The sequence below is a fragment of the Tasmannia lanceolata genome, unplaced genomic scaffold, assembly GCF_043159265.1.
Source record: "Tasmannia lanceolata isolate RefF3 unplaced genomic scaffold, GAP_Taslan_0.1 ptg000012l, whole genome shotgun sequence".
Classification (NCBI taxonomy): Eukaryota; Viridiplantae; Streptophyta; class Magnoliopsida; order Canellales; family Winteraceae; genus Tasmannia; species Tasmannia lanceolata.
The window spans coordinates 46,467,725-46,493,299 of NW_027518689.1; the positions used below are offsets into that span (position 1 = coordinate 46,467,725).

Below are 25,575 nucleotides of genomic sequence, written 5' to 3' on the forward strand. Positions count from 1 at the left end.
TAGGTATCATTGTCAGAGCAAGAAAACTTTTCTACTAAAGGGTGTTTGATTATCAAAATAAGATTTCAAAAGAAAAAAAAAAGCCATTACCAAAACAAAGGTTTAAAGAGAGGAGTCATTTGGCTCTTTCAGCACTGTAAGTGCAAGGACAAACAACATAAACCTCACTTGGATTGCAATCAGAGGCCCAAAAAACTGGCTTTAAATGAAATTCAGGAGGATTTTCGAGGCTATGGCCAAGATTCTGATCGCCCGCACAATTGCTGCGTGGATGGTTAAGTTGGTTTCTAATATTGATTACAACTTAGGCCCTGTTCATTAAAGATTATGTTAGAGTCGGTTGTGCTTGAAGCATTACTCCCAAGGTATCAAAGTAGAATACCAAGACAGCTGCCCCTAGCCCCTATTTACGGTTGTAAATATTAAAGGGTTTGAGTTGGTGAAAGTTAATGGGCTCCGACCCAAATGGGCCAACTACACCGAGGTCCATTATCTATTGGGCTTATATTTAGAACATATCCAACAATCTCCTCATATGTTTTACATATAGCACAATCCAATAGATAGATAGTGTGATGTTTAAAACAAAATATTGAAGCATCCACATCACCATATGGTCTATATCATAAAAGATCTGTAATCCAACTGAAAACACGACTCATTTTATGACAAACCAAGAGTTTTAGATATACAATAATCTAAACTCAACCAAAAGGTAGTTTCACATAGAACCCCTACTGATCTTAGATGAATTCATTCATGGGGTATGATTCTCATCGAGATCCATAATAAAGTTCCACAAACAAGTGAACTCTATACATACTGAAATGAAAGCATAGTCTTCATGACTTTAGAAGATTTACTCATCAAGTAAGTCATCCTCATCAAAGTCAAGATTAAGATAAGCTCATCCTTTTTCGCTAATCCCTGTGAATTACAAAATATGGATTTCATGAGAACGAATCCAATCATTTGTGTAAAACATGAATTACACACGTGAAAGTATCTAGTTCTACCTTAAGAAGAACTTAGTACAATCCCATAACTCACGAAAGTATCTAGTTCTACCATAAGAACTTAGTACAAATCCAAAAAAGGCTGAAAAAGTATCATTATCACTCTCACCATAAGCATCATTGTCAAGTTTCAATAAAGAACAAGACCAACATGGCTTCTTTTGCATTGTCAAAGAACCATTTCATCATTGTCAAGTTTCAACAAAGAACAAGACCAAAATAGTTTCCTTTGCAAAGTACCATTTCATGTTTCATTTCATCATTGTCAAGTTTCAACAAAGAATAAGACCAAAATAGTTTCCTTTGCAAAGTACCATTTCATGTTTCCATAGAATATTAAGTCATCTTATCTATATTTGAGTCAAGTTGAATCATCAAGTGTGGAATGTTCAACCTTCTAAAACAGGAAAATCAAGTTTGAGTTAAGTTGTATCATCAAATGTGGAATGTACAACCTATCTCACAAGAGGGTATATTATCAAGTGTGGAATGATATACAACAACTTTAAACATTTAAAGAAAACATATCAAGTGCCTATCTTTGGGCCACAAGGGAGATTCGAAAATTCAAACTTAACATGGATAATGTAGATTAAGTTCATAACATGGATAATGTTAGTTAAGTCCTGATGACCATATAGATTTTAACCTATAAGTTAAGTCATGTCTACAGAAACTTTAACCAAGTTAAGTTCTGTTCACATAGACTTTAATCTATAAGTTAAGTCTTGTCTTACACAGACTGTAACTTCATCTCCCTCTGTCTTTACAGACTTTTAATCTCATTTCCCTTACAGTTTTGAATAATCGATCTATGTTCAATCCCTTTTGTGAGAGCTTCGGCCTATTATCCTTCGATTTCATATCAATCAAAGTGATAATCCCGTGTTCTCGAGATAAGTCAGCATGGCATTTTCAAGCCCAAGATATCTCCTCTTACCATTAAAGAGTGAGTTCTTCACAAGCTTGATTATCACAGAACACACTTAAGGAACTAATCCTTAACCGGGTCAGTAGAATGTCCATAACCATAATCAGAATCTTTATCTCTTCTGCTTTCATCTGCAGCTGAAGCTAGAGCATAAAGTTCCAATTTGACTTCCACACAATAGCAGTAGATTTGCTGTCCCCTGATTCTGATCCCCATGATGCATCAGAATATTCTTCCACAATAAGTGGATGACCACTATAGTTTTGAGCATACTCTTGAGTACTCGAAAGGTATCTCATCAGCCTCATAAGGGCATCCAATGCTCATGGCTAGGATTGCTAGTCTAAAGCTCAGCATGCCAGCTGTAAAGGCTATGTCTGGCCTAGTGCAACACATAACATACATGAGACTACCAATCAGTTTAGAATAATCTAACTGATTCAGATACTGTCTCTTTCTTAGAGATCAGCTTCTTGGTGTAATCAAATGGTGTCTCAATCGGTTTGCACTCACTGCATCCCCAAATGAAAAGTAGTTTTTCATATAATGGGCTGGGCTAAGGGTGATTCCTTGCCTTTCAAAACTTTCATACCAAGAATGGTGTTAACAACACCCAGGTCTTTTCATGTCGAATTCTTTACCCAAGTTTAGTTTCACATTACTCATCACAGAGTGAGATTGGAAACAAGAATCAACATTTACATACAAGCAAATAATCATGACCTTATTCGACACGAAAAGATAGTAAAGGCATTTATCCGAGTAACTGGTCATAAACCCACAACTCCTTACTACTTAGTCAAATTTTAATGTCACAAATTAGGTGCTTGATTAAGACCATAACAAAATTTGTATAATCACATACAAATATCTACTTACAGCTCATAGTCTTAGCCCCTTTTGTATAATCACATACAAATATCTACTCACATATTTGTTTGGGCTACCATCACGCCTCGAGAACCAGCAAATAGGAGGACGATGATTATTCGAGCTGCAGCTCTAGCAATGGCTGCGGTAGCTACAGTGACGGCTAGGGTTAGACTTTACGTTGAAGAAAATATGACAAGAGGCCCTAATAAAAGTGGGTACGAAACTCCTAGGACATTTGTTAGAAGTATTACACATGCAGAGAATCATTGTATTGCACTTCTGCGAATGGATGTTAGGTGCTTCCGCAGCTTCGCGGCAATATTTAGAAACACGGCCCTGCTTGAAGACACAATACACTGTTGTGTTGAGGAATAAGTGGCAATATTCTTACAAGTAATTGCCCACAACCAAAGGAATTGTACTATTAGGGCATCCATTAAACGGTCAGGGGCGACTGTTTCGAAGTATTTTAACAAGGTCCTACGTGCTGTGCTCAATCTTCAAGACTTGCTCATATTACCTCTATCAAGGGACACACCACGTCACATTGCTGAAAATCCAAATTTTATGTCGTACTTTAAGGTACCGTTTATTACCTATGTAGTGGGCATGTACGTTGCATCGCAAGTGACTCATATGTTAGCACTGACGAATTTATTTGTAGGATTGCGTTGGAGCAATTGACGGGACACACATTCAGGCAACAGTACCCCAGGATCTAAAACCCAGATTTATCTGTCGTAAGGGATGGCCCTCTCAAAATGTGCTAGCTGTATGTGACTTCAACCTGAAGTTTACTTACGTGTTAGCTAGGTGGGAAGGGTCGGCATCAGACTCTAAGGTCTTAGCATCTGCTTTATCAAAGCCGAATGGGAGTCCTTGTTTACCAGGTAGTACTGACTTTGATGTTGTTTACCGTACTGTTGTTGTTGGTCTCGGTTATGAAACTTATATATATCCTTTCGTGTGTCTGTAAGAAAGTTTTACCCTGTTGATGGTGGGTACCCATGTCTGAGACATTTTATAACTCCTTTCCGAGGCATTGGTTACCACCTGAATGACATTAGAGGGCACAGACCTCGATCTCCAGAGGAGTTGTATAATCAAAGGCATTCATCATCACTGAATGTAATCAAACGAACTTTCGGTGTCCTGAAGAAGCGCTTCAACATAATAAATACGCCACCCATGTACCCATTTGAACGACAGATCGACATAGTGTTAGCTTGTTGCTATGTCCATAATCACATAAGGAGGGAGATGCCATACCGATACATACAATCCGATTGTTGACAATGAGTTGGGGCTAACTTTAGTGGAGGAGGATGATGAAGAAGAAGAGGAAGCTTTTATTTCTAGGGCCGAAGATGTGAGAGAGGGTAGTCTATAGTTCGAACAAGAATTATGAATCATATGTTGAATGATTTCCAAGCACGACGACATCATCGTCATTAGGATGACATATTTTTTGGGTTGTAATAATTTTATGACTGTTTTGATTAGAGGTCTACAACTGTGTTTGATGATATGTTGTTTGGTTGTATTTGAATTTTTAACTTTACTTTCGCTACCCTGTTTCATGATACTATGTTTGATGATATGTTGTTACGACTTATTATTTGGATATTTTTCTACTATGTTTCACAATGTTGCAGATATAATGGAAGGAACTTCAGTAGAGAAGAGGAAGCGAAATAACTTTTGGGGAGAGGAGGAGGATATGCATCTCATAGTAGCCCTATTGCATCAGATTGCCGAGGGCCAGAAGGCCCCTAACGGTTTCAAAGAGGGTGCGTACAGTGGTGCGGCGCAGGAGCTTAGCACCATTCTTAAAAAGTCGATCACAAAAAAGCACGTCAGGAACCGTATGAAGACGATGAAAGCCAATTATAAGACTCTTAACACTATCATCAATCTGAGCGGTTTTGGCTGGGATTCACAACTGGAAAAAATAGTTGTTGAAGAGCAAGTGAAGAATGATTATTTGGCGGTAATTATAACTCATAATTCCTTCATTTATTTTGTTTTACAATTTGTTTAGTTTTACCTTACAATGATATGTTTCTTTTTTTTAGAGGAATCCAACACATCTTCGTTTCTTCAATAACCGTTACGAGCTACATGAGGAGATGAAAGAAGTCTTTGGGGAAGATTATGGGACTGAGGAGTTCGCTAGGGACAGACAAGGCCCTTCTCATGATACACAGGATGTTGAGGGGCCTTTCTCATCGAGCCAGGCAGTAGGGCTCGATAATATGGTCGACGGTTCGACCCCTGCTTTTACTCCTCTCCCAGCTCCTCGTACTTCCAGATCACATCATTCATGTCCAGTCAGAGACACCAACATGGGCTTTAGTGACTCATCACCACTTAAAACCCCAGCTTCACGTAGTAGCGAAAAGAGGAAGAGGCGAACAAGTGGTGCACAACTTTCATTAGATATGGCTTACTTGTCAGATAGTGTTAGGATGGTTGCTGAGACCATCATATTGACTGGTGGGGGGGTCCATAGCCTTACTGACCTGAAAGACGTTGTGATGAGCATCCCTGGTTTCACCATGATGGAGCTGATTAGGGCCTATACCTACCTGCACAAAAGTCACACGGATGCTGAAGTCTTCCTTTCCCTTTCCGAGGATCAGCGACTGCATCTGATGAGAGATATTGTGCGTGTTTGGCGTAGATTGATATGGGTTGGGGTTGTTTTTGGGAGTCATACGATCGTAGTATACGATCATAGTATGACTTTGATACTTTTATGCATCTTTATCTTGGAGGACTTGTTTTGTTGATGTTGTTTATGTTGTTGGACTTCTTTATTGGGCTTCATTTTGATGTTGTTTACGTTATTGGACTTGTTTGTCCGACTTTGTTGGTGTTGGGCGCTTATCCTATGTGGTTGGGTGCTTATCCTATGTTATCGGACTTGTTTATCCCATGTTGTTGGGCTTTATTTAGTTGGATTTTGTTGGACTTCTTTATTTTGTTGGACTTGTCTCTTATGTTTATGTTGTTACTTTTTAATACTTTATTTTCTATATTCTTGTAGCATTAGAACAATATGTGGAATCTAGTCATGGACAGGACTTTGCTAGCTCGCATGATGATTCAAATTATAGAAAAAAATAGAGGGATGGATGGATTCAATGACATGGCATTTACAATGCCGTCATCCATGTCAATAATGCCCATAATTTGCACCTTGACATATCCCAAATCAAGAAGAGGTTGAGAACATTAAAAAAGAACTACAAACAACTCAAGGCATTGTTGGAACACGGTAGGTTTGTTTGGGATTCAACGAGTAAGATGATTTCCATATGCAATGAACTGGGCACAACACATATTACGGTACGTATGTGCATGTAGTATGTTTATGTTTTGTTCTCCTATAAAATTACGATTCCTACATCTCTTATTCTATATTTTCCATACAGTCTCACCCTGAAGATTTGAGAATGTTAACAGAACGACATGATTTGTTTGACGAATCCCTTGTCGTCTTTGGGGACGATTATGCAACTGCGCAGTGGGCCCGTTCACGAGGATTGCGCGACTAGGTTACTGATTATATAACTGGACAGTGACATCTGTAGTCCAGTGGTGTTTCTGTTTATTTAGACTTTATGGATCCAGTGTTGCTTTCCGTACTGGCTCTTATTTTGTTGATGGCTCTTATTCTGTTGATGGCTCTTAGCCATGTAAACTTAATGCCTCTTATTCTGTTTATGTAGGCTATATGGATCCAGTAGTGTTGCTTTCCGTACTGTTGTTGTTGGGCCTTTTTCAGTTATGTGGTTATTTTAATTGCATTTCTGCAGGTTAATGGCGAAAAACAAGTTCTATGTGGTTTTTAAGGGAAGGCAGGTAGGCATATATGACAGTTGGCAACACTGTCATGTTCAAGTTAACGGGTTTAGTGGAGCGTGCTTTCGTTCGTATAGGAGTAGGGAGGAGGCAGAAGCTGACCTTAAAGCGTTTTTACATGGCATTAGTGGGCCCAGCAAAGATGGGAAAGAAGAGCCCAACATTCATGGGGATTCCCAAGCCTTAACAAGTTCTGTTGTGACCAGTTCCTCTTCTAGTTAGGTTTTATTGTGGTGTTTGTTACTATGCTTTCCATTTTATAGGCCTGTAACTATGTCAGACTATGAAATATGATTCAATGTGACTTTTCTGTTTAGCTTTCCCAGTACAGTTTAATTGGCAAGTGAACAGGCGTAGTAAACCTTTTCTCTGGATTTCTTAGGTTTTCCTGCGCAAGTGAACATCCGCAGGATTCCTTTTCCAGCACAGTTTCTTTTCCTTTCCTTTCCTTTCTGCCACGTCAGATTCTTTTCCTTTCTTTTCCTTTCCTTTCCCAAGAAAACAAGTGAACGGACCCTATGGGAAATATCCCGCTGTATGTGAAGTACATTGTCAGGATTCTCTTTCATGTTCAAAAGACCCATTTAACTTTCCTTTTCAAAATACTTCCTGGTTTCGCATGTCAAATTCGCCACACGGTTACAATTTATAGGAACCTCTGTTGGTCTGTAAGAGATCGAAGTTCAATTCAATTTCTGCATATGCTAAGCTTTCATCCAAGTCTTTTGAAACTCAATCAACTATTGGAATTTTAACTTGATAGTGAAACAATCCATACCAATTAAGAAAAGATATACAATATCGGTTCAATTTTCTTACAAGGTCTTTTTTGTTGATAAATTATTTCAAATTCAAAACCTACTTAAGAAATCTGGTGATGTAACCTTCTTGGATTTTTATGCAAGGTCTTTTTTAATTTAATTGTGTACCTTCTGTGTAGGATAACTATAGAAATCTGCACTCAAATCTTTCAAAGTGCAACTTTCGTAAGCTTTAGTATTCAAAACCGAGTTCAACAAAGTGGATGGAGCTTCTTAACACAAACAAGAAAATTCTTGACCACCAAATAGGATTTTGAGAGGATATACAAGGCCTTACAGGTACACTAAGGAATAAAGTAAAAGAAAAATAGATGGTCAGAGTGTACACATGATAAGATAACAAGCTTGGGCTTTAGAGTTTTGTCTGGTTTGATTAAGAGTAATAACGGGTACTTGGTAATGAGTTTTGAGATGTGGGTTTTCTCAAAATCATAGTTATTTAATAAACAGAGGACAGAGTCTGGTTTTTCAGCGGTTTCAATGCTGAGTTTCTTGGCAGCTAAAAGGGCTGCTTCATCTGATAGGCCACATGAATTAACAAGGTAAGAGACTGTAAATGAGGTTTGGTCGTTAGGGTTTGATGAGGTGGAAATGGATTTGAGAAATGGGTTTTGAAGAAAATAGAGATAGGTAGTTGAATGTTGTGTGATGCTGATTTTTAGTAGCCTACTGCGAAGAAAATGATGAAACATTGGTGTAATAAAGGGATTTTGATACAACTTACGTATTGGACGAGTTAGAAAGGAGTTGAGGTGATTTGAAATCTGGGTTCCTCCAGATTATTTCTCATCGATCGGCTCCTGATCATTTTGAGAATACTCGTTGGTCGACTCAAGATACAGAGAGGGGAGAGGTAAAAGAAAAAAAAGAAGGGAGTTGGAATCCTATTTTGACTCGATAAAACCATCGGAGAAAGGAATTGGAATCGGAATCCTATTTTGACTCCCCATTAAACAGAATCAGAAAAAGAAAATTTATTTTGAAAACATTAAAGCCATGTCTGGCTGCGAGGATTTTTTTTTTTCTCTTCACGATAAATCAGAGTCTTGGTGAGAGCCCTATAGGGCAGTAGGAGAAGAAGAGAATTTTGAGAGGGCACGACTGAGATGAGCATGAGAAGTGGCTAAAAATCAGAAAAAAAAAAAAAAAAACTCATGTCAGATTTTGAGTAGAGTTCTTCTTTCCTAATTTTTTTTTGGCACTTCTCATCACCGGAGACACTAGTTTTTCGTTTCATGATTTTTAGCCACTTCACTTTAGAGACACTGAATTTTTTTGAAAAGTTTGGAAAGGAAACTTATTTGTAAGTTCCTCCCTTCGTACACGAGAAAAAAGATAATTTGAACCAACCCTATTGAATTTCTACCTAATGGCACCTTCAATTTAAGATAACGTCCCTCTAAATTACACATAATCATATCATTTCCCTCTAAACTGTGGATTTCCCCAGTAAAAGTTTTCCAATAGAAATTTTCTTCTTGCAATACAAACAGGGCCGGGATTTGCTAGGGACCATCGCATCAGGCTTTTCACAGGTCAGCTGTTGCATGAGAGAGCGGCCACCTAGACTCACTTTTCAGCAGATTTTATTTTATGCAACAGTTGCCCTGCAAAATGCCTTGAGTGATGGTCTGTAGCAAATCCCCATTTATAAACATTTCATTCAAATTAGGGCGGAATCAGAATACCACTACCACCGCATGGGATGTGAAAAAAAATCAACATTTTCTCCCTATAATTCCACCTGTAACTGACTCTGTTAGTGTTTATCTTAAATCAAACACCGGAATCAGGTGAAATCGGAATAAGATGCCGATTCTAGTACCTCATCCTAGCAAATCCAAATGCACCGTAAGGCTCAGTTCAGTTGTGCTCTATGGGGTCAAAATGAGTATGCTGAAATTCAAAATGAGTATCTGCAGTTCATAAGAAAGTGCCAAACAGTTTTCTACTTTAGTTTCTAGCATAATAGAATTCTGTACTAATCTAGCCTGCATACCCCCTTTTTTTTCAAAGAAAACCTACCATCATGATTCTCTTTTGGGCAGTCCTTCGGATGAATACGTTACTTTCTTTTACAAGTTGCGTTTACAGTACCATAAAACAAATGAGAAGAACTGTTACATCAAAAGAGTAACTAAATATCACCTCTTGGTAATCAACTCTAGTCACTCTCAAGTGCTAATCCCTCACAATTATACCTTTTGACTATATTTAAGCTAGAAAAGTTATTTTTCTGGGTCTTCAAATCCAATCAAATGTATAAAAAACATAGTCTCAAAACTCCCCCGCATCATCTTGGACTCTCCCGAGTCGGCCCCCTTTGACCTTGGCCACGTTCTTGGCTGAGTTCGTGTTTTGCCCTACAAAGGCAATCCAAGTTCCTTTGACTCTCCTGAGTTATGACCGTGTTAGCCGAGTACTCGACTGTGTAGTGCCGAGTCTACTAGAATTTGCTTTGGCAGCGTTTTGGCCTCCATCTGTGTTTCGAAACACTGATAAAAAAAACAACCCATTATGTCAAATTTAACAACCAAAATGTTTCTCCAAAGACAGTCAAAGGTGCAACTCTGGTGACTTCAGTGGCCAAAAGCAAGCTCAGGACTATGCATGGAGCATGTCAACATTTTTTAAGCAATAATGTTACTGATACCGTTCGGATCGGCGAAATGCAATCCTTAGGGTTGTGGAGGGAAAACAAGAAGTGAAATTCTTGCAAAATGCTTAGAAAAGCTTTTCTTCTTCAACTAAAACTTCTATTACAGATGTTTGCCACTCTTTAAATAGATAAATACATAAGTAAAAACGTTCAAGCTTGTCCACTAACTAGTTTAGGGACTTGCAAACTCATAAATAACTTGGTAACTCACAAATGCATTAACTAGCATAGGACTAACAGACACAGTATACTAAAATAGCCATAACTTTCTAACCACTGCTCTAAATTTCAACCATGAGTACTTGTTGGAAGGATCTCAAAAGGACCTAAAACTTTGTAGTTTACCATTTTCCAAAATTCTGTCATTTAATAACCCAAAATTGTGGTTAAAAAACGGTCTAGAAGCTTGTAGCGGGAATGCACCTGCATCATTCTCCCCCGGTTGAAAGTCAACTCGTCCCTGAGTTGACCGGGCCACTTTCATGATATGGAATAAGATAAAAAACATTGAGTAGCTGAACCGCCATAATCTTCAGGTGATTGAACTCGAAACGGACCATCCGCACGATCTTGAAGTTCGCCAAATTTTTTTGGTCAAGAAGACTCGTCCTCGAGTTTTTAAGTGTCGAAGAATGTTAATTATCTTAAACTCTTGATGAACAAATCCTACTACATAATTTCAAAGGCAAAAATAGAATATGTCTCCATTTTAAATATGCTTAAATTCATGAAAAAACGCTATAGGCTTCGATGTTGGATCGAATAAAAATGAATCAATATAATTGGATGAAAAAATCGATGTAATTCTTTTCCATTCTCCCATCTTTTCAATATCCATCGGTTCACCTAATATATTGTCCAATCCAATCCCTTTGGTGATGAATTCATTAAATTGCTGTTGAAGTTCTTGGTGCTCCTCATTAGCTTCAACATCAAGTAGAGCATAAGATACGCCATTACCCTTGCTCTCTTGATCAAATTTGTTCTCGTAAAGAAAAAAGTTACTCTCCTTCACTTTCTTGAATCATGGAAGTTCGAAATTCATAGGCCTCATCTTGGTCTCAAGATTGACATTGTTGACTATCTCTTGTGCCACCGCATTCTCACAACGCCCACTATCAATGATAAAATTGCACATGTCTTCATTTGACATATATCCTTTATGAAAAATATTATTCGACAACCAATGAGAATTTTTTTCCACTTGGCCGTATCCATAGCATGCCGAATAAGTAATGCCTCGCCACGATCGTTCCAAATGATCTCATCACTCTCATCATCATTGTAGTCATCAAAAATGTGGTTGTTCATCTAGAACATTCAATACAATGAAAGTAGGGCATTCTATAAAGATATCCAGTTGCATCTTTCCTTCAACCTCCACCTTAACATCGGTGAAACGTTGACGAAAAGGGGGACGTCTCGAAGAAGAACCGCCACTCTCCCCTTAACGTTGGTGTAGCCGAGCGGAAGGGTTGACGTTTGACTCCGATCCATTACTTTCCTTTGCCTCAACGGGAGGCTCTTGAAGAGGTAACCTCTCGGTGAGGGTTTGGACTTGATGCCTCAATTCCTCAATCTCGATATCACGAAGATCCCTCTCTCGATTGGGAGCCTCTCTTTTCATTAGACCTCGACGGCGTTTATTGGCCATTGAGAAACTTGAACTAGCACAATTTTCTCGTTCGTAAGCACTAGCATAGGATCCCCTCACGATCACCGTCGTAAGGTTACACTTAGATGCTCTGATACCACTTTGATACCGTTCGGATCGGCGAAATGCAATCCTTAGGGTTGTGGAGGGAAACAAGAAGTGAAATTCTTACAAAATACTTAGAAAAGCTTTTCTTCAACTTAAACTCCCATTACAGATGTTTGCTACTCTTTAAATAGATAAATACATGAGTAAAAACGTTCAAGCTAGCCCACTAACTAGTTTAGGGACTTGCAAACTCATAAATAACTTGGTAACTCACAAATGCATTAACTAGCCTAGGACTAACAGACAGTCTACTAAAACAGCTAAAATTTTCTAACCATTGCTCCAAATTTCGACCATGAGTAATTGTTGGAAAGATCTCAAAAGGACCTAAAACTTTGTAGTTTACTATTTTCCATAATTCTATCATTTAACAGACCAAAATCGTGGTTGAAAAACGGTCCATAAGCTTGTAGCGGGAATGCACCTGCATCAGTAACTTTATTGAATGATTATAGGAACGGGCAGCTCTCATAAGTATGGTACAATACAAGGAATTAATCAAAATACAACGAGCCTAAGACAAATTCTGATTAGGTACCTATTGTCCTTGCTGCGCCCAAAAAGCCATGAGTTAGTCCATTAGTGGAACAGACACACCTATGATAACCCTTTACCTGTTTATTTCATGCCTCCCCAATTCATCCGCATAATCATTTGCTGATTTATGAAGGTGCCCAGTTTGTGGTTGAAGTTGATCGCATTGAATCTCCAATATAAATCCTCCTAGCTTCCATGGCCCAGCCATCAGTACTTCTGACCGTGTAATTACTTTTCATGAGTCACTTGCTATCAATTGTCCTCCAAGTGATGATGAGAAGATTTTCAAATCACATGACAATGCCCTTGCTTCTGCTTCATTCGAGTCGCATACTGGCCGGACCCGAATATGCCTTGGTGATTCTCCTATTTCAGTCTCAAAACACACTGCAATGCCTTTCATCAAAGTTTAGTTTTATCCATACAACTGGTGGAGGCTCTCATTAAGGCATTACCTTGTAGAAACCTTTCTCGCAAATTATTTCCCTCCAATCTCTCCTAATTAGAATAGGATCACAGCTTCTTGCTAGCTTTTCCCCACACAATTAGATACAACCTTTACATCCTAATACACATGCCCCAAAACTCGGTTTTCCTCATAAAAAATTTGGTTGTTCCATTCCTCTCATATATTCCAAAGAAATGAAGAATCCCGCAGCATACTTTACAAGCAAACTCATAATGAAGAAAATAGTGAGCAAGACTTTCTTTCTTACTTCTCTTTTGCACAACACATCTATTTGCAAGTCTAAAATCCTCTATGCTTTACTCTTCACAAGGGTTTATTTTTCCCCTTGCTAATGTCCACATGAAAGCCATTACTCTAGGAGTTTAGTGGTTTCCCTCCAAATTTTTGCAATCGAGGATCTACCCTCTTCATTAAGCATGTCAGGTAAAAAAATAGAGCATATAGAACACTTTAAATGGCAATGTCTACAACATCACTGGATTATGATAGTACATATCCATCCTTAAACAAGGCAAATTTAGTTAGAGAATCCATTGATAGCAGGCTGTTAGGGTCTAAACTTTAATGGTTTTTGTTGGGAATTTACGTCCAACAAGTACAACATCACTGGATGATGATAGTACATATCCATCCTTAAACAAGGCAAATTTAGTAAGAGAATCCATTGATAGGAGGTTGTTAGGGTCTAAACTTCAATGGTTTTTGTTGGGAATCTAGGTCCAACAAGTACAACATCACTGGATTATGATAGTACATATCCATCCTTAAACAAGGCAAACTTAGTAAGAGAATCCATTGATAGGAGGCTGTTAGGGTCTAAACTTTAATGGTTTTTGTTGGGAATCTAGGTCCAACAAGTACAACATCACTGGATGATGATAGTACATATCCATCCTTAAACAAGCAAATTTAGTAAGAGAATCCATTGATAGGAGGTTTAGGGTCTAAACTTTAATGGTTTTTGTTAGGTTTAAACTTTAATGGTTTTTGTTAGGAATCTAGGTCCAACAAGTACAACATCACTGTATTATGATAGTACATATCCATCCTTAAACAAGGCAAATTTAGTAAGAGAATCCAATGATAGGAGGCTGTTAGGGTCTTAACTTTAATGGTTTTTGTTGGGAATCTAGGTCCAACAAGTATTTGATGAGATTCAGACATCTTAGCCGTTAGATTTAGTTTTCTTCTTCTTCTTTCTATTGGACTATTGGAATGTGTTATTTTCCTTTTAGGTTCATATCAGCAAATGGACCACCATACCCTTTTCTCATGGCCCACCTATCTATTTAAGACCCTCTTTTATAACCTTTTGGCCATAGCCCACTAAAGACCACCTTTTATAACCCTTTAGCTCTGTCCCACTTAACTTATTCCCTAACCCTCACTTAAACAAAATCCCCCACCATATAAATACCCTTCAACCCCACAAAAAGCCCTAATCTTGGAAATCATGATGGAGAACTGATGCAAGAGCATCCCTTGGGAATTTCTACAAGTTTCAGCAAGAATTCTGTATTTTTACAAGCAGATTCGATTGTAAACAGTCCATCGATTTTTATTTTTTTATTTTTAAAGATAACGATCTTATTGATACTGTAAATTTTATTACATCAAGGGACCAAGATGTCCCACTGGAGTAGCAGCCTTTACATCCCCCTAAATACAAGATAACCAACAACCAATCAAAACTCTATTCCGATGGAGGTTTTCTTATCAACCATTCACAATTACAATCAGCTGAGCACAGAATTCTGCTTCAATCAAAATAGCCCACTGTCCTGAACTTCTATCTAGAGTTCACAAAAAAAAGGAGCTTGCCTCCCCATGAAAGAAACCATCATCGAAATCTGCTCCTGGTCTTTATTAACACATACCTGGAAGTAATTTGTCCACACGATACAAAGGCAGCTCCAGTGACATGCTCTGACAGCAAAAATCTCAATGTTGTTCAACATTTGTTTCGGCATAATTCAATTGAACACCGTGTCTTTCAATTCTAGCATATAGTTGACTCAGATTGGGAGATCAAATACGGACATCTGTCGATGTGCAGCTCTTCTGAGAGAGGTAGGTCAAAAATAGAATTGATCCCATTCAACTATCCTTCCTCACCTTGTTGGTTCTTTTAAGTCCTATCAATTGGGCAATTTGGATACCAATCTTACTGTTGAAGAAGAATCAAGAAAAAAGGATCCATTTTATATATGACCATTGGAGGAACCGGATGAGGAGAGAAAGATCCACTCACGCCTTTAAGCTAGGGCTGAAGGGCGGGCGAACCCACATCTATCTCACCACTTTTCTTCAACTTCTAAATCAAGTGAACAGCAACCCAGTATTCTGTCACAGCATGAGACTGTGTTCTACTAAAGCATCCACAGGAACACCATTTGTTGAAAGGATTCGATAAAGGGAATTAGTAGCAGCTCAAACTACCAATGTCAAGTGATATCCAAGTAGTTGTAAGGGCAACAAGACATCTGAGCCATAAAATCTTTTTTTTTTAATGGTCTAAGCCATAAAATCTTAAAGCACAGTTCTGCCTTCGCTGTCACTAGACCATTGTGCTTTGTAAATTATTTAGCCCAAGCACAACTCTTTGGAAACATCCATAAACAGCTTGCAGAGATGCAGAAATCCCTTCAATATTGGGATTTCAAGGACCTTCCCTAAGCCAACCGAATGATTATGCAAAGCTGAAAATAATCTTTGAAAGAAGATAATATTCAACATGAGAAGACTCAGGAAACCACACGATTTCCAGCAGGTGTGCTCAGAGCAAACCCAGGTTCGTGTTGACTGTTGAATCTCGGTTCATGAGCATAGGACATTCTTAAATGAAAAAAACCTCCTCCAAAATAGCATGCACTTAGGGGATTTAGAAGAGGACAAAATCGTTGTCACTTACTGTCTCAAACTTCAGCCCACAATTCCATGAAATTCTTCATTTCCAGTTGCCTTTTGAAGTAGAAACACCTTGTGGGGTAAGGCGTAGCGAGAGCTCTGATACCAAATTGACGTAGGGCGTAATCAGCGGAAGCGATATTCATTAGATGTATTTTTTTTTTCTTTTGTGGAAGATAGGGACTTTGATCTTTTACTAGAGTGTGGGGACGCAAGAGATCGGATCGTGGAAACGGCAAAAAGACACTTTGGCATTCGACAAGAAGAAAGTAGAAGAGAGAAATGGAGAAAAGCTACAATCAATAGCTTGCAACTCTAATTTTTTAACAGAAAGATGAAGATACAATACAAGATCTTAAAAGACAATCTCTATCAATCTCAATTCATCAAAACACTCCCCCAAAAGAGATGAAAGAAGGGGCTTTATATCATAGCCCTAGTACAAATTCAAACTCCCTAAACTACCCCTATTTAAGACAAGACTAAAAAGAATTGAAAAAGGCTAAACTAGCCCTATATGATTAGCGTTAAAGAAATGAAGCAAATCTATACTAACGAGCAATTACTGGCTGATGGGAAGAATCCTAGGGGACGCTCTGCATCAGTTCGCCACCAAGTTACAATTTATTGGGACCTCTGTTGGTCACTAGGAGATCAGAGTTCAGTTCAATTTCTGCATATGCTACGCTTTCAGGTTTCATAGCTGTCCAAGTCCTTGAAACCAATAAAAAGGGCGGCCCAGTTAGGGGTGCAACTCGGGCGGGCTCAACTCGAACCCGACGGGTTCAACCTGGAAAAAAGTCGGGTTGGGTTGAGTTCGGGTCGGGTTCGGGTTCGGGTTGAGATCGGGTCGGGTTCGGGCTGAGGGCTTGGGGAACCCAACCCGAGTGAACCCGACATTTTTAATAATTTTTTTAAATTTTTTAAGCTTAAATCTCGGGTTGGGTAGGGTTGAACTCGGGTCAGGTCGGATGGGTCGGGTAGGGTTTGGGTTGGGAAAAAAGGGTTCCTCGGATCGGATCGGGTCGGGTTGAACCTTGTCAGGTTAGAACTCAGGTCGGGTCGGGTTCGGGTTGGCCTCAACCCAACCCGAGTTGCATCGCTAGGCCCAGTGCACGAAGCTCCCGCCATTGCAAGGTCTGGGAAGGGCTAGATGTACTCAGGCTTACCCCTGCTTTGCAGAGAGGCTATTTTCGTGACTCGAACCTGTGACCACCAGGTCACAATGGAGCAACCATACCGTTGCGCCAAGGCTCACCCTCTCTTTGAAACTCAATAAACAATTAGAATTTTAACTTGATATTGAAACACTCCATACCATTTAAGAAAAGATCTACAATCTTGGTTCATTTTTCATTATAGTAAAAGCCACGAGGCATAAATCTTATTGGTATTTTCATGGAAAGATTTATTTGAAAGCATCTCTACTAGCAGTAGGCACACAACTCGTTCAGGCACTTCAAGGTCTTTTCTGTTGATAAAATTATTTCAAATTCAAAACCTGCTTCACAAATCTAGTGATGTAATCTTCTTGGATTACTATGCAAGTTCTGCTTTAATTTAATTTTGTAACTTAAGTGCAAGATAACTTCAAAAATCTGCACTCAATTTCTCAAAGTGCAACTTTGGTAAGTTTTAGTGCTCAAAAGATAGTTCAACAAAAAGGATGGAGCCTCTTAACACTTAAACATGAAATATCTTGTTCACCAAAAAGGGTTTCAGAGATACAAAGCCTTAGACGTACCCTGAGGAAGAGCGTAAAATGAAAATAGATGGTCAAACCGTCAAAGTGTACACATGATAAGATACAGAAGATCATTGCTTAAGCAGCAGTAATTTTCACTTTGCTGACTTCGAAGAATTAAAAAGTTAGAAGACATAGGGATGCTTCAATTTGAGTCTAAAGATTTTTCTGGTCAGGATTAGGACATCTTTTAGTTGCTGGTATTTGTCATGCAACTTTTGACCAACCAAAACACATTTGAATAACCAAAGTTTAGACTACATAAACACAATTAGTGTCGCATTCTTCATCACAGATTTCACATAGATAGGCTAAAAGAGCCTAAAATAAAATATTTTCCATTAAAGAACTAAGAACTAATGGCGCTGAAAGGAAAAAAATTGCACAAATCAAGTTTCAGAGGGCAAAGCCCCATAGTTAGGTATGTTGTTCGCTCCTGTCTGTGAGTTGACAGGTTCCAGCCTACCAGTTTCCTTAAAATAGAAAAAAATGACAGAAATAAACTAAAAGTATATATAATTCAAGTGTTCTGTTATGAAAACTTTACAACTTCTGAATCTCAGACAATTCTTTAGACCAAATGTCTAATCCTACGCCTCCAATCATGGTTTGGTATACCTTCTGTATTTTTGGAACTTTCTCTTGATTCTTGGTCACAAACTTCTTCATGAAGTCCTTCTCAGTCAATTTCAACACATAATCTGGATTCAAATCTTTATCGATCAGACCTTTTGACATGAGAATTTTCATAACCAAGCATCTAGGATGAATTCTCTTCTCGAAGCTATAACTCAAAAAAGTTGGGCTTCTACAAATAACTGATGGCTTCCAGCCCATTTTGTTCACATAGTAACCCATCACTTTCCTAATTTTCTTCTCTGATATATCCATGCATATAGGTTGCATTTTGAACGCATAAAGTATCTCATTCTCAGACCAACCCTCACTCCTATAGACCTGCAATTTTGCTTCCCAGGTTGATTTGCTTATCACCGACATAATGTAGACTGCTTGGATGAGCATTAATCTTAAGGGATCGAAACCCATCTCCTTAATCGTGATTATATTCTCACTAAAACGATCAGGATTCACCATCAGTGCTCTGGATTGGGTCATGATCAATTTCAAAATTCCCGATTTTGGTACACCATGTGTTTCCAAGGTTGATACATTGGATACCATCCGTTTTTGGAAACTCAATTCAAGAAGACACGGTGAGCGTCTGAGAGCGAAGACCATGTTTCCGTTGGTACGAATGTGACTTCTAAGGAAATCAATGGAAGGCATGATGTTCTTCTTCAAGCTCCTTGTCAAAATAAATGGGTCTGAACAGAGGATCTTTGCAAGGTTAGGGCCGGAAAGGCCCAAATCACGGAAAAACTCAAACTTGGGCTTCAAGGTTTTGTCTGGATTGGCTAAGAGTAACGACGGGCACTTGGTAATGAGCTTTGAGATGTGGGTTTTGTCAAAATCATAGTTTTTTAATAAACAAAGGACAGAGTCTGCTTTTTCAGCAGTTTTAATGCGGACTTTCTTAGCGGCTAAAAGAGCTGCAGCTTCTGATAGGCCACATGAATTAGCAAGGTAAGAGACTGTAAATGAGGGTTGGTCGTTAGGGTTTGATAAGGTGGAAATGGATTTCAGATATGGGTCAGATATGGGTTCTGCAAAAAATAGAGATAGGTGCTTGAATGGTGTGTGATGTTGATTACCAGTAGTCTACTACGAAGACAATGGAGAGACATTGGTTTAGTAAAAGGGAGTTGGATACAACTTACAGATTGGATAAGACAGAAACGATTACAAGTGATATGAAATCTGGGTTCCTTCATAATATTTTTCTCATCGTTCAGTACAAGTCATTTGTTCAGTACTCATTGATCCATTCAAGACACAGAGAGATGTTTAATTTGCAAGCAACAATTGTGTTAATGTCTTTCTAGGGTTCGCAAGAAAACCCTTTCATCTTCGGTTGCTGGGAGAAGGGAGATATGTAGGATCATCCACGCATTGTTTAGTGGGCCACCCCATTGACAAAAGCAGTAAATCAAAGATTGGGAGCAGATCTGCCATTGGATGAATCGTGTGAGAAGCAATTTTCATCGTTGGATAGAGCCCATGCTAGACTATTATCCTTGCTTGCACTAGTATTCCGGATCCATGCTATGGTTGTAAAATGGTGGGCTCCTCCCCATCAAAATATGAGGTGTAAAATAGTAGGCCCCACCCTGATAGATATGGGGTAGAGGTGGTGGGTCCCACCCATCAATAACATCGCCGTTGGATTATGGCATACCAAAAGCTTCACTATGGGACCCGGTAATTGAGCGAGTGGAGAGAAAACTAGCATCGTGGAAAAAAAGAAATTTGTCCTTCGGGGGGCGAATTACTCTCATCAAATCACCTCTAGAAAATATGCCGGTTTACTATATGTGCATCTTCAAAGTCTCTGCAAGCGTGGCCAAACGCATTGAAAAGCTACAAAGGGATTTCTTATGGGAAGGCAAGGAGGGGGGGAGGAAACTCAAACACTTAGTTGCATGGTCGAAGGTGTGTAAATCGAAACGAAGTGGTGGACTTGGCATTGGGAAAATCAAGCTCCGGAATCTGGCACTAATGGGAAAATGGTGGTGGCGCTTCGGGAAGGAGAACACCATAGGGAATAAATACGGGAAAGATTGGGGATTGTATTAATCTCGTGACAAGCTATTTGTACCAATGGATAAAGCCCATGATTGACTATTATCCTAGTCACGAGGTTTGCTAGGATTTCTTTGTACCAGTGCTCGGAAGAAACAACACGACCTATCAGTGTTTCGCGCTTAGGCCATTTAGTTCTTGAACCCATTGTGAGTCCAAAACTGATTATTGGACTCAATTAATTATATATATACATGGAGAAACGTGCAAAAGAAAAAAAAACACTCAAATTTGTTGAGGAAAAGGCTCAAAAGAGTTATAAAATGTCTAAGAGAATTTTATATACCAAAATTATAAACTATTTAATCAATTCTTTTCATTTTTTGAAAGATACAGACTTATTAATAGCTGTAACCGGATTAAATCCAGGAGGAGAAGGCTTCCCACGAATGCAACAATTGTGCACTTGTGCAGCTATAACCTTCAACCTTGAACCAATTCAAAGGTCAGATGATCTTGTTCAGGCCTTTTGTAGGTAGGTACTTCACGATTCAGATCAAAACTAAAATTGCAGCTTTCCAAGTATCTGCAGGTAAATCATAGAAGAGTTTGAGGTTGGGAGCGCCATGGGAGTATTTATGTAATATTTTCTTTATATGTTTTTTGGAATTCAAGTACATCAAAAAATAGTAATTTCCAACTATCTTCATATATCTTTCAAATTTTAAGCACATCAAAAAGTATCAATTTCTAATTATCTTCATTTTTGTGCCCTCGTTCCCCGTGCCTTCTGAAGACGCCTTTGTGCTCGCTCCAGTGAAGTACTTTGAAGAACTGGAGGAGTTTGATGCATGGAAGTTGGTGATGGTACGGTAATGGGGCTGATGGAGTAATAGGAGCAGGTTGGGAGCGCCATGGGAGTAGCTATTGTCTCTTCAGAAGCATCATGGGAGCGGTTTCCTTCCTAAGGGGCGTCGAATCGTGGTTATAGCATGGGAGCAGCACTCATGAGAAAGATTCCTGCTTCAAATCCAAGGGACTCTTGGATTAACCAGATATTCACATTACCAAGCAAAGGTTGTCGTCTATGTCTACCAGAATAGACATCGATTCTAGAGCTGTAGCAAAGGACTAAAGCAGAAGCTTTCCTCTCTTATATCCTTTACTCGCTAGCCAGGACTCCTCGGCTAGCACTCTTCCGATTCTCGCTCCACTTTTCCTGACATTGTTCTCACACCAAGCTTATGGCAGAATACCTTAAACCTCCCACCAAGTAGTCATAAACACATTTGAGAACTTGATGAACTAGAGTTCCATTTCATCAAAGCGGAATCCCGCCTTCGAAAACAAGGCTTTCTTCAAGATTTTTGCATTAGCTTCTGGCGGTAGAATAATAAATACCTCAAATGCATCTAGCTAGTAAATAGGAATCCTTCCAAAAATTTCAGTGCTTCGCTCCAACAATGCATCCAACATATACTTCAGAGTTATCCTGACCACCTAGATGCCAAGTTTCCCAATTAGTCGGAAGCACTTTGTCTCATCACTTCTCCCGAGGGCTTCAATCGCTTCCTCTACGGCTGAAGATGATTCTCTTCTCTCCAAAGGGTATTTGCTCCTTTGTTTCTTTGGTTCATTATCCATTGATTGTTGATCTTCATGTCATTACCAAACCATATCTTTTTTGCATCGCCAACACTTTATTCTTCTTTTAAAATTTACCAACTTTAAGTGGGAGCATTTCCAATCTCCCAACCTTCTGTCACCTTTCCTTAGTCGCATTTTGAAATCGCTTTTCTCTTCTGATCCTCACCACATCCCAACTTCCCTCCTCACTGGCAGTATCCTCTTCCAACTCCCTTGTTGTTTGATCATTAGTCTCATCTCTTCTTCGGTAATTTTCCAAAAAACTTCCAGATGTAAAAATTTTAATCAAGTGATTTTTTGTTTTATTTTGAAGTTTGGTTATTTTGACCTATTCTCTATCTTCCATATGGGAAGTATCCCTCTGTATGTGGAGTACATTGTCAGGACTCTCTTTACATCAAAAGACCCATTTAACTTTCCTTTTCAAAATACTTCCTGGCTTCGCATATCAAGTTCGCCACACAGTTACAATTTATAGGAACCTCTGTTGGTCCATAAGAGATCGAAGTTCAATTAAATTTCTGCATATTCTAAGCTTTTGGGTTTCATAGCTGTCCAAGTCTTTGAAACTCAATCAACTACTGGAATTTTAACTTGATAACGAAACACTCCATACCATTTAAGAAAAGATCTACAATATCGGTTCATTTTTCATACAAGGTCTTTTATGTTGATAAAATATTTCAAATTCAAAACCTACTTAAGAAATCTGGTGATGTAACCTTTTTGGATCTTTATGCAAGTTCTTTTTTAATTTAATCGTGTCCCTTCCGTGGAGGATAACTTCAGAAATCTGCACTCAAATCTCTTAAAGTGCAACTTTGATAAGTTTTAGTGTTCAAAAGCGAGTTCAACAAAAGTGGATGGAGCTTCTTAACACAAACAAGAAAATTCTTGTCCACCGAATAGGATTTTGAGAGGATATACAAAGCCTTAGAGGTAAACTAAGGAATAGTGTAAAAGAAAAACAGATGGTCAGAGTGTACACATGATAAGATAAAGCAGATCATTGATCAATAAGAAGTAATTTTCACTTTGCTCTCTTTGAAGAATTAAAAAGTTAGAAGACCTCAGGATGCTTCAGTTTGAGTCTAAAGATTTTTCTGGTCAGGTTTAGAACAACTTTTTGCTGCTGGGATTTTGTCTTTTTTCTTGTTTCTTTTTTTTTCTTTCTTTCCTTTTTCTTTTTCTTTTTTTTTGAATAGCTTAGTTGATGGGATTTGTCTTACAGCATTTAACCATCCAAAACATGTTTGAATTATGATGAAAGTCTAGACTACACAAACACAATTAGTACCATATTCTTCGTCACAGATTTCACCCTATATAAGCTAAAAGAGCCTAAAATAAAATAATTGCCATAAAAAAACTAAGAAAAAAGAGCACAAAAAGATAAAAATTTGAACCAAATCAAGTGTTCAAAGGGCAAACCTCCATAATGAGGTACGTCCTGCACTGCATCCAATGAGTTTTAAGGTTCCAGCCTATAAGTTTCTGTAAAATAGAAAAAAAAATGACAGAAAACAAACGGAAAATACATATATTTCACGGCTTTTGAATCGCACAGAATTCTTTAGACGAATTGTCTAATCCTACAGCTCCAATCATGTTTTGGTATACCCTCTGTATTTTAGGAATTTTCTCTTGATTCTTGATCACAAACTTCTCCATGAAGTCATTCTCAGTCAATTTCAACACCCAAACCAGATTCAAATCCTTATCGATCACACCTTCTGACATGAGAATTTGCATAACCGTACATCTAGGATGAATTCTCTTCTCCAAACTAAGATTCAAAAGAGCTGGGTTTCTGGATATAACCGATGGCTTCCAGCCCATTTTGTTCACAAAGTAATCACTCGCTTTCCTAATTTTCTTCTCCGATATACCCATGCACATAGGTTGCCTTTTGAATGCAAAAACTACCTCATTCTCAGACCAACCCTCACTCTTATAAACCTCCAATTTTGCTTCCCAGGTCAATTTGCTTATCCCTGACAAAATGTAGACTGCTCGGATGAACATTAATTTTACGGGATTGAATCCCAACTCCTTAATCGTCATCATATTCTCACTAAAACGATCAGGATTCACCACCAGTGCGCTGGGTTGGGTCATTATCAATTTCGAAATTCCAGATTCTGGTACACCATGTTTTTGCAAAGTTGATACATTGGATACCATGGGTTTTTGGATATCCATGGTAAGAAGACGTGCTGAGCGTCTGAGAGCGGAGACGATGTTTTCGTTGGTATGAAGGTGACTTCTAAGGAAATCAATGTAAGGCATGATGTGTTTCTTTAAGCTCCTTTCCAAAATATATGGGTTTGAACAGAGGATCTTAGCAAGGTTATGACCGGAAAGGCCCAAATCAAGGAAAAACTCAAACTTGGGCTTCAGGGTTTTGTCTGGTTGGACTAAGAGTAACGAGGGGCACTTGGTAATGAGATTTGTGATGTGGGTTTTGTCAAAATCATAGTTTTGGAATAAACAAAGGACAGAGTCTGGTTTTTCAGGGGTTTCAACGCGGACTTTCTTGGAGACTAAAAGAGCTGCTGCATCTGATAGCCCACATGAATTAACAAGGTAAAAGACTGTAAATGAGGGTTGGTCATTAGGGTTTGATAAGGTGGTAATGGATTTCAGAAATGGGTTTTGAAGAAAATAGAGACAGGTGGTTGAATGGTGTATAATGCTGATTCGAAGTAGCCTACTGCGAAGAAAATGATGAAACATTGGCAATAGAGGGAGTTTGATACAACTTCCAGATTAGAAAGGATTTCTGCTGAATTGAAATCTGGGTTCCTCTAGATTTTTTTCTCATCGATAAGCTCCGATTAGAGAGAGAGTAGTAGTGGTAGGGTTTGCTAACCCTTTCACCCTTGCTGTGGGGAGGAGGCAAATGTATAATTATCCACACGTTATATAGTGGACCACCATATTGACTTTAAACCAAAAGATCAGGATCATATCAGTCACTGGATCAATCGATTGAGAAGCATTTTGTATCGTTGGATCGAGCCCATGGGTTTGCTAGCATTTGTTTGTACCAGTTTCTGTAGCAAGTCATGAAAAGCCCTATCATCCCTTTTCACCTTCGTTGTTGTCTAATGGGCCACCACACTAGTATTATATGAGCTTGTCGTCTTCTTTTCTAATGGGCTTTTGAGGGTTTTTTGGAACTGCAATAGCCTTACATCTCTTTAAAGAGAAATTATATGGTGTAACGCCTTACAACAATAAGGCCTTTGTACGGTGGAAGTACCACCCTTGACATTTGATCCAACAGGAGTAGAGTAGAGTTATTCTAAGGTCGCCCTTCCAGAATTGAGGTGAAAGGGCTTCCACATTGGGGGTGTTTGTGCATTTAATGCACTTTGACTTTCAGCCATAAGATATGCACAACTGCTCTTGGCGCCCTTTCCTCCTATTTCTACAAGGACACCCTTCAGTTTAGAATACCTCTTAATTAATAAAAAGACAATGCATTTTTTTTTATTAGTAATGTTGAGAAAATCCGCCGGGCAATCTGATCGTGCACAAATATAACGGAAAAGTAAAATAAACAAGCCACAAGATGAACACCAAGATTTTACGTGGTTCGGCAAAGCCTACTCCACGGGCGAGAAACACGATCTTCCACTATGAGAAAACAATACACAAGGATTACAATGGATTAAACCCAAAACCCAAAACCCGCAA

At 38.7% G+C, this 25,575-nt stretch overlaps 2 protein-coding genes across 2 annotated transcripts; both read right to left on the reverse strand.

Annotated features, from left to right (window-relative positions):
- Positions 1–9,559: 9,559 nt before the first annotated feature.
- LOC143888375 (transcription termination factor MTERF15, mitochondrial-like) lies at positions 9,560–24,780 on the reverse strand. Its single transcript, XM_077392766.1, has 2 exons — positions 23,305–24,780; positions 9,560–10,003 (listed from the first exon to the last, which is right to left on the reverse strand). The coding sequence occupies exon 1, from the start codon at positions 24,607–24,609 to the stop codon at positions 23,419–23,421; it is 1,191 nt and encodes a 396-aa protein (XP_077248881.1). The 5' UTR covers positions 24,610–24,780; the 3' UTR covers positions 9,560–10,003; positions 23,305–23,418.
- LOC143888880 (uncharacterized) lies at positions 18,130–21,870 on the reverse strand. Its single transcript, XM_077393268.1, has 2 exons — positions 21,735–21,870; positions 18,130–19,250 (listed from the first exon to the last, which is right to left on the reverse strand). Exons 1-2 carry the CDS (start codon positions 21,868–21,870, stop codon positions 18,130–18,132), a joined length of 1,257 nt encoding a protein of 418 aa, XP_077249383.1.
- Positions 24,781–25,575: the final 795 nt, after the last annotated feature.

Excerpts from the sequence above, each read along its gene's own strand:
- LOC143888880 (XM_077393268.1), bottom strand. The coding sequence starts at position 21,870 with ATGGATAATGAACCAAAGAAACAAAGGAGCAAATACCCTTTGGAGAGA. Across the intron at positions 19,251-21,734 it reads CCGACTAATTGGGAAACTTG|AACCCATATCTGACCCATAT; the intron begins GCATCTAGGTGG and ends TATTTTTTGCAG.
- LOC143888375 (XM_077392766.1), bottom strand. The coding sequence starts at position 24,609 with ATGTTTCATCATTTTCTTCGCAGTAGGCTACTTCGAATCAGCATTATA.